The sequence below is a fragment of the Myotis brandtii genome, unplaced genomic scaffold (genome assembly GCF_000412655.1).
Source record: "Myotis brandtii unplaced genomic scaffold, ASM41265v1 scaffold82, whole genome shotgun sequence".
Lineage (NCBI taxonomy): Eukaryota > Metazoa > Chordata > Mammalia > Chiroptera > Vespertilionidae > Myotis > Myotis brandtii.
In genome coordinates this window covers 7,756,011-7,765,952 of record NW_005371324.1, presented here as the reverse complement: position 1 = coordinate 7,765,952, position 9,942 = coordinate 7,756,011, and the positions used below count along the sequence as shown (strand labels likewise).

The window sequence follows — 9,942 nt, the reverse complement described above, 5'->3', positions numbered from 1 at the left end:
GCCCAGCCTGATTGGCCTCAATTGGGGCAGGCCGACCAGACCCCACCCATGCACAAATTCGTGCACCTGACCCCTAGTATGCATATAAGTTCTTCAGTTAATCTCTTCCCATCCACTCTGCCTTCCCTCTAAGGTTTGACAGTCTGTTTCATGCTTCTGTGTATCTGGATCTGTTTTGTTCATCAGTTAATTTTGTTCTTTAGATTCCACATATGAGTGAGATCATGTGATACATGGCTTCCTCTGACTGGCTTATTCTTCCCACGTACCCCTTCCCCAAAAAACACACAGAATTTCCTTTCAGTTGATTTTGATGTTTTTCAGTTCTGTATTTCCATTGCATCCCCATCACAGAACCTGTCTGTGGGGGTTGATTGTTGTTTTAAATTACTTACTAGATTTTTGTCCTTCATTAGAAGCTCTTTGAATGTAAGTACTGTCTTATATTTTTTAGTATCCTTTTATGGCCTGGCATATACAGAGAACCATCTATTTGGGGGTGGAGAGGGGAGGAATGTATTTACCTTCCTGACTCTTTTCTCTCCAAACAGGCTCCCAGATACTTAAAATTTTATATTCAGGATATTTAATATTATAATTCATATTTTCTAATGGGGGATATATTTTATTATCTTATATCCCAGTATTATTTCTGTCTCTATTATATAAATTTTCTGATAATTCATATATTAATGGACATATTTTTTATTTAAACCTCTGGATATATATGTGTTAGCCTGTTCTTTAAAAGATTGGTGTCTCCTGCTACTGGGAATGCAGACTGGTGCAGCCACTGTGGAGAACAGTATGGCATTTCCTCAAAAAATTAAAAATTGGACTTCCATTTGATCCAGTAATCCCACTTCTAGGAATATATATCCCAAGAAAATAGAAACACCAATCAGAAAGGATATATGAACCCTGTGTTCATAGCAGCACAATTTACAATAGCTAAGATTTGGAAATAGCCGAAGTGCCCATCAGCAGATGAGTGGTTTAGAAAACTGTGGTACATCTTCACAATGGAATACTACACTGCTATAAAAAAGAATTCTTCTTCTTTGCAACAGCATGGATGGGACTGGAGAGCATTATGCTAAGCAAAATAAGCCAGTCAGAGAAAGATAAACATCACAAGATCTCACTCATTTGTGGAATATAATGAACAACATAAACTGATGAACAACAATAGAACCAGAGTCATAGAAGCATTGAACAGACTGTCCAACCTATGAGGGAAGATGTGGGGTGAGGGGGTAAGAGATCAATCAAAGCATTTGTATGCATGCATATGAGCCTATCCCATGGACACAGATGTGGGGGAAAGGTGAGGCATGTGCTGAGGGGTGGGAGTGGCGGGGGAGAGGTCAGTGGGGGAAAATGAGACTTATGTAATACTTAAACAATAAAAATTTAAATAAAAAAGGATAATAAAAAATAATAATAAAAATAAAAGATTGGTGTCTCTTAAAAGTTGGTCTGCAGGTAGGTGACAAGCATGGTATGAGAATCATATGGGGGACTTATTAAAAATATAGATTTACAGGGACTTATCCTAATATGCTGCTTAATCCAAGAGGTCTAAGGTGGAGCTAGGGAATCTTTTTTTGTTGTTCTTTAACAAACTCTTCAAGTGATTCTGTTCTGGAGCCAGAATTTGACACCACTGCTTTAGATATTGTTAGGAAATAGGGAATTAGTACTTAAAACATAAATGAAGGGTTATGTATTAGCTATCACTACCACCTTCTGTAGGTAAAAAGAAGCCCTTCTCAAGTTCAACATCTTGGAAAGTAAGGTAAAGGTCACCAGATTTCATGAGTTGTAAAGTATTCAGTGTTTTGCCTGTGTGTGTGGAGCTGTGCTATGTGCATTTTATGGGCCCATTCTTTGCTCTCTGTGAGCTTAATTTCTAAGTAAAATAAAGGTTGATGTCAGTGTACAGTTAGAAGGGCATACTAACATAATTTGTGCAACTCTTTGCATTGTATTAAAATGTATTCCTGTTTCTAGCTTTGTTGATGATTGGATATCTGCTTTCTACTGCTGCAGAAAAGTAGACTGGGCCCCTTGGAATATTTGTTTTGCTTTGTTTTGTTTGTTCCTAATAGTCAGATTGTCATTTTCCTATGAAAATTTTCCACGGTAGATCATAAAGATTTGTGAAAACTTAAACTAATTCCTATACTGTAAGGCAACAAAAATACTACAGAGTAAGCTTGCCTGATCCAGGTATATTTTTTAGATTATATTTAGCCTGAGATGATTTTTCATATGGACACCTGAAGACTTCCCTGCAATGAATGATCTCACATTGAAAAATTATAGGCTTTCCTCTGAAAATTTTAATTACAGGTCATATTAACAAGAAGTAATCAGTGTCACACCATAAGACTTATAGTCACTAGGAATTAATTAAAGCTGAATGCATTATTATGGCAGTAACTCAAGATGCTCTTAGCCAGTGTTTTCTGAGAATTTCTTTTGCCCTGTTTCATTGATGTAAGGATTGAACTATGAAAAGAGAAGTATATTGCAAATTTTTGTTAACTCGCATGGTATAAAGCTATTGGTTACATTTGTTCATTTCTAGATTTTAATGATTATCTAACTTACTATAATTTCTTTAGACTTTTAATACAGGCAGGCTATGATGTTAATATTAAAGATTTTGATGGCTGGACACCTCTCCATGCTGCAGCTCACTGGGGTAAAGAAGAAGCATGTCGAATATTAGTGGACAATCTGTGTGATATGGAGATGGTCAACAAAGTGGTAGGCCTTTTTACTGTATTTTAAACATTTTAACTTTTAGAAATATAATTTTAGTCTTAGAATATTAAAAGAATATTATTAATTAATTAAGTCTTTTTCAGCTACCTATGGTGTGGTTTTGGCCTTATTCTGCAAAGAAAGAATTATTACTCTTTCAGTAATCATATTTTCATACATATAGCATAGATTTGGGTACTTCCGTTGAAATTACATTCTTAAGAATTCATAACTTTAGAACATTTTGCATCTCTATATGTTTTCTTCCGTCATTATATTTATGAATTGGAACACTTAAAGAAGTCAGTTTCTAATTCTTTGTACCTGATAGTCCTATTAGCTTGCTTACTAGCTACTGCTTTTTAACTGACATGGATAGTAGGGTCTTATATCAGAAAAGAATGGTAAAAACCATAAAGTTTTATGCCAAATAAGATCATTGAGATGCAACAGCTAGTCTCCTAGTTTTGCAGGTGGAAAAAGTTTAGTGAGGTAAATGATTTACTTTAATATCACTCAATTAGGTAGAGAGAGCAAATGTCATGAACATATTCAAGTTATCACATTCCTTATTAGATTAGATTTTTCTCCTCTGCTCCCTTTCAAGTGCCATCAGTGAGTTACCAGTGTCACCAATATTCTTACTAGTTCCCTCCCACTCCCTGTCAGTAGGTAATAAGTATCATTTACCAACAGTTGGTTTGGCAGAGCTCAAAACTTGATTCTTTTAGTGAGCTTAATTATCCTTAATTCCATTGAATATCCTTCATATTTTGCATTTCATAGGCTAATTCAGTAATGTATACTAAATTACTTAGTATAGGTTCCTAAAATGATCTCATTTTTCTTTGTCCAGATGGATACATCTAATTCTATTGTGTTCATTAAATATGGGTGCTTGTACTGGTTACTCTAGTAACTGCATGTTCTAACTGGGGATCTGCAAAGGGAAGAGATATACATATCCAAGATTTTCCCACGAGTAAGTGTTTGTAGGTTGAGGTAGTAGTGCAGCTTCATGTCCTGGTTGCTGACATAAAAAGATAAAGAAGCCCTCTGAACTTCTTTGTTCTTTCTGGAGTATTTCATATATGTATTTATAAATTATTTTAAGTAAGAAATGTGCAGGCAAGAAAATCATAGGAAGTGGTGAAAATCTGCAGGAAAGTCAAGATAAAAAATGTTTGAGAATGATACATCTGTAAGTATAGGTTTGCCCTTATAAATAGTGTCTTCAATCTAAATTTTTATCAAAACTTGATAACTTGCTTTGTCTATTTTTAAAATAACAGTTTTCTGTTTTGTAGTCAGCATTAGAAGACAAACACATGTTGATATTATTTAATTTTAAGTTAAAGGCCAGCTAATTTTAGCTTGACAATTCATATTCCTCTCCTGTGTAGAAATTCCCCTCAGCAGTTGGGATTTTTTGGAGAAATTAGCAAATGAATATCTGTTACCTTCTGATCTCTGTTCTGCATTCCTGTCTCCCAAATTGTGCCCCCATAAGCCACTTGTCCATTGACAAGGCGAGTGCTGATACTACTGGCTTATTCAGTGATAATGGCCTGCAGATAAGGACCAGAAGATAAAAGCTTATTACTTGAAATGGTTTTCAAAAAAGGTTATATCACTTCCTACTTTAAACATGTTATATTGCTCTACAACATGCATATTACGTAGTATGTATGAGAAAAAGTCATTTTATCGTATATCTGTTCTATCATTGTTTAGTTCCTATTCCGTTTAATTTATAATTATGCTCTAGGAAAAAAACTACATATAAAATAATTTTGGCCCTGGCCAGTGTGGCTGCAGTTGGTTGAGCATCATCCTGTGCACTGAAGGGTAGCAAGTTGGATTCCGGTCAGGGCACATACCCAGGTTTCGGGTTTGATCCATGATCAAGGCGTGTATAGGAGGCAACCGATCTGTTTCTCTTTTACATCAGTGTTTCTCTCTGTCCCTCTCATTCCTCTCTCTCAAATAATTTAAGCAATCATTTTGCTTTATTTTGTTTCTATATTACTATGCTAGCCGTTCCTTGAGTCACCGTTTTTAATGTACTAGGTGTACCAGTTAATAATGCAGATTTTGTAATCAAAGAAAACATGATAATTTCAAGAAAAATATCCAAAGTGCTTTATTCAAAGTAATGTCCATCTCTAGCTACACATTTCCCCCATCTTTCAGGTAATTTGTGGATACCGTCCCAATAGAACTCTTGTTTTGAGGCAAACCCTTCAGAGACCCAATTTCCCACTTCTTCGTATATTTTGAAGTGCTGCTCATAAAATGCATGTGCCATCTATCGGAACAAGTGGTAATCTGAAGGAGCAAAGTCTGGTGAATATAGCGGATGGGTTAATACTTCCCAGGCAAGATCTTTTAACGTGTCTTTAACTGGTTTTGAAGTGTGTGATGGTGCATCATCATGAAGCAAAATTACTTTGCCGTGTCTTCTGGCCCGTTCTGGTCATTTCACGATCAAAGCATGGCTCAAATTGATTATTCGTTGTCAGTAGCAATCAGTATTAATGGTTTCACCTGGTTTTAGAAGCTCATAATACAACCATACCTTCCTGATCCCACCAAACGCAGAGCATTGTCTTCTTTCTGAAGCAATTTGGCCTTGCAGTCGATGTTGATGGTTGACCTGGATCAACCCATGATTGTGTGTGTTTGGGATTTTAAAAATAAATCAATTTTTCATCACCAGTCACAATTCGATGCAAAAAAGACTTTCTTTCATGCCATTGAAGCAACATTCTACTGATGACTTCTCGCTTTTCCATTTGTCTTTCGTTCAGTTGATGTGGCACCCATTTTCCTTCCTTTAAAATCTTTTCCATTGCCCTAGCCCCGTGGTTGGCAAACCGCGGCTTGCGAGCCACATGCAGCTCTTTGGCCCCTTGAGTGTGGCTCTTCCACAAAACACGTGCGGGTGCGCACGTACAGTGCGATTGAAACTTCGTGGCCCATGCGCAGAAGTCAGTATTTTGTGGAAGAGCCACACACAACGGGCCAAAGAGCTGCATGTGGCTCGCGAGCCGCAGTTTGCCGACCACTGCCCTAGCCGGTTTGGCTCAGTGGATAGAGCGTCGACCTGCGGACTGGGGGGTCCCAGGTTCGATTCCAGCCAAGGGTACATGTCCAGGTTGTGGGCTCAATCCCCAGTAGGGGGCGTGCAGGAGGCAGCGGATCATTGATGTTTCTGTCTCTCTCTCCTTTTCCCTTCTTCTCTGAAATCAGTAAAGAAATATATTTTTTTAAAAATCTTTCCCATTGCTTGTAAATGATCGGAAATTGTTTGCTGAGCAACGTTTAATCTTTCTGCAAGTAGTTTATGAGTTTGACACGCATTTTCATCCAATAATGCTTTTAATTGTTGGTCTTCAAACTTTTTCGGTTGACCTGGACGTTCTTTATCTTTCACATCAAAATCATTACTTTTAAAGCGTAAACCAACGTTCACAAGTATCTTGAGATGGAGCATGTTCACCATAAGCTTCCTGAAGTATACGATAACGTTTTTTTCAAAATAATGATTTAAAACTTCCTGCAAATGCTCATTTTTTGGCACGAAATTTGACATTTTTAAGCATAAAAATATCTATGTTGTTAACACCTTCAGCAAATTTGACATATGCAGTTTTGAAGCTTGTTGTCAATACAACAAAATAGCATACATATCAAATCACATATATATCAACATATGTGTAACTCCATCTATTGAAAAAAATCCGGATTATTAAAACTGCTATACCTAGTATTAAGGTATATTTTAATACCTTATCTCCTCATTTTATCACTTTGGTAGATCTTTATCTGTACTTAAGAGAATTGTGCCTCATAATTCCTTAGAATTTTTTGGTTTTCAGCTTATTTAAGACAATGCTAGCCTTTTAACAACTATATGAAGTTGTTATCTGAGTTTTGCAAATTCAGGAGAAACACAATCAGAGAAATTAATTTTCATAATGCCCTAATAATTGTTTCCTTTTAGTCTGCTAAGTTTTTCTGCAACTTTTCTTAGTTTTCTTATATATTCTATGAGTTACTGACTCATAAGTTGTAAAAATATGATTTTTAAATTTTTATTCAAATTTTTTTCCTTAAAATATCAAGATTTAATAGGAAGGGGCTGCATAATATACATAGGATTTTGAAGGCTTTTGTGGCACAAATATAACCAAATACAAGCTTTTTATTTATTTATAATGTTGCCTTTGTGACTTAGGCTGTCTCTCTTTTCATTGGCTACATTTTAAGATAACATGTCATACTTCATGTTCAATCAAAACAAATTAGTCTTTATTGTGTAAGCCTGCCTATATGAATTTGTCTTGTTATTTGATAGTTTCTTCAGTACTTGTAGATTGAATTTTTTTACTACATTTCTTTTTTAAATGATATCAAAAAATGTAAAGGTACTTTCAGAGAGTTTAGATAAATTCTTTACTAATAGAAAACATAATTTGGGGAAATGTGTAATATGGAAACTGTAGAGAAAGCTTAAAAGTTTTTCTATGTGAAAATGGGGGAAATGTGCTCAAGTTATATTTATAAATTTAGTCTTGTTTCTTTAATTTATTTGCAAACTCTAAACACATTTGGTGTCATTTTAACTTACTATAAGTTCTGATACAGATTTTAAATAGAAAAGCTTTTGTTTTGCTTCCTTAACTAATTGAAAGAATTGTTTTACTAAAATTTACCCAAATATTAACTATGGTGCCTTTATAGTTGGAATTTTCTCTAAATGCAGTATTACAATCATTACTAGACAACTCTTTAGCTTCATAGGTGTCATTATGAAGATTTAAGTGAATAACAAAACCTGCTGTTATTAATGGACACAAGGATTGTTTTTCCTGATTCTATTTGAGCTTATTCTTATTTTCTGTAAAGATAATATAGCAATAGAGACAGATGCTGTTCCCACTTTCTCTTCATTAACTGGATGACCTTGGGCAAGTACCATATCCTCAGAGCCTGAGTTTCCTCATTTGTATAATGGGAATCATAATAATGCTTGTCCTGACTACTTCACTGTTGTAAAGATAAAGATCATACCTGCAAAGGCAATTTAGTTAGAGTAAATGAGGAAGGAAGAATGAAGAGACTGTACAAGTTAAACAGTGGCTCTAGTAATTTACAGATGTATTGAACTGATTTAAGCATTGTGCCCTCCTCAATAGTTACCTGGTTGCTTTGAGTGACTGCTTATATGCCCTACTTTGTTAGTACCCTATTAATGAAGCATTGTAGCCTTATAGTAGTTACAGTTGGTTAGGCTTCAGCACTGTTTTAGTTATTGTTTTAAGATAATGGTTAAGTTATTGAGTTAAGTTAATGGGTGTGCTCTTTAAAATTAGAAACTTCTCAGTGTTTATGGCCTACATTTTACTCTAGTTTTTATTCTCTATCAGCTGCTGTTTGTGAAGTAGACTCGATTATTAAGGGAGAAAGTAAAAAGAAAGGTTAGTAAGGTGATCCTGTTTCTTATTCTTATAAAAGAAAATTCCTTGGTTCTAAAATAACCGCATTGTACTTAATTACTGCTAAAATTTTATTATAATTTTTAAAAATGCTCAAGGTGCAGTATTTCTTTATGAGAAAGGTTGATAAATGCTTAAAATAATACTTATAAAGAAGCCAGTTAGATATTTCCACATAATAACATGATCTTGAACACAGTTTGCTTAGCAAGTACAGCATATGTAATATTATAGATCTAATCATACAGAGAGAGTATGGTATTGCAAAACAGGAATTAATATGTATGGCTACTCTAAAAGTCACTTTGTAATTTTGAGCTAGTTATTTTGTCTCAAAGCCCTTTATTCTTTACGAATTTAATTCTCGGCATTTAATACTCAAGGTGGAAATGAGGAAAAAAGATTTATTAAAGCTAAAACTTTTGAACTAGGTGGGAAACATGGATTGCCTCTTAATTTCCTACTGGGAAGACTTTCTAACAAAAAAAAAAAGGCAGATATAAAAGTGTTCTTCAATCTTGTAAATTTTAAATGTCATACATTCCCCTATTGTGATTAAGAAACATTTTATGCATTTTTAAGATATATGTTTTAAACAGACAATGGAAAAACTAGCTCAAATATTGAGTAGCTTATATTTCATTTCATAGTGTTGGGAAATGTAATTCCTATCTAAGTAGATGTCAGCACCCTGCTAATGGAATAGAATTGAGGATTGTAATTTTGTTTGCTTTAAATGAAAGAATTTGTGTCATTATTATCTATCCATGTGGCTTTGGTGTGGCCATGAGGACATCTGTTATAAAAGAAATTTGAGTTTCCTTTCAGAGTGATTTCTAGTTGAAAAAAGTTCAATGTTTTCTGAGAGAGAATCATACACTGGCTAATGTATAGGGTAGAATGTATTATAAATAATGAACTTTTTGGCATGTTGGAAACTTGTACCAGTAGGGTTATTATAAGGACTAATACAAGCAGCAGGAAAAATCCTGTATTTGATCAACAACTCTTTTAGATTTTCTTTTCTACACTGAATAAAAATATATTGACAGGTGTTCATTTGGATTGATTTTTTTAAACTATGCCATACCTGTGGCAGGCTGAACTTTCAGCAGTTTTGAAATATATTTTTAAATTTTATTACTCTAAGAAATGTGTTAATTTTTGTAGAGGAATCAAAAAGTAGTAAGGCCTCCAAAGGTTAAACATGGAGTTACCACATGACCCAGTCATTCCACTCATAAACTATACACCCAAGAAAATGAAAACAGATGTCCAAACAAAAACTTGTACACAAATATTCACAGCAGTATTATTCATTAGATATAGCAAAAAGCAGAAAACAAAAGTAAATGTTCATCAGCTCATGAATAGATTAGCAAATGTGGTGTGTCATACAATGGAATATTATTCAACGATAAAAAGAAATGTAGAAGTGAAGCATGCTACAGCATGGATGAACCTTGAAAACATCATTCAGGGAGAGAAACCAAGATGGCGGCATAGGTAAACACCAGAGATTGCTGCCTCGCACAACCACTTCAAAAATACAACTAAAAGACATAACGGACATCATCCAGAACCACAGGAAGGCTGGCTGAGTGGAATTTCTACAACTAGAAGGAAAGAGAAAAGCATACCGAGACTCAGAGGAGGTGCGGTGCTGAAG

The 9,942-nt window shown here is 34.8% G+C and overlaps 1 protein-coding gene across 9 annotated transcripts in view; it reads left to right on the top strand.

Annotated features, from left to right (window-relative positions):
* The window catches only part of PPP1R12A (protein phosphatase 1, regulatory subunit 12A), a 157,030-nt gene that overhangs the window by 91,338 nt on the left and 55,750 nt on the right, over nt 1–9,942 (top strand). For all 9 annotated transcript variants that reach the window (XR_001360178.1, XR_001360179.1, XM_014531645.1 and 6 more), the window contains exon 5: nt 2,631–2,775. Coding sequence is in view for 7 of the 9 variants with exons in the window: in XM_014531645.1 (XP_014387131.1) it covers nt 2,631–2,775 (145 nt within the window). In the remaining 2 variants the exon portion in view is untranslated. The remainder of the gene's footprint in view (nt 1–2,630; nt 2,776–9,942) is intronic.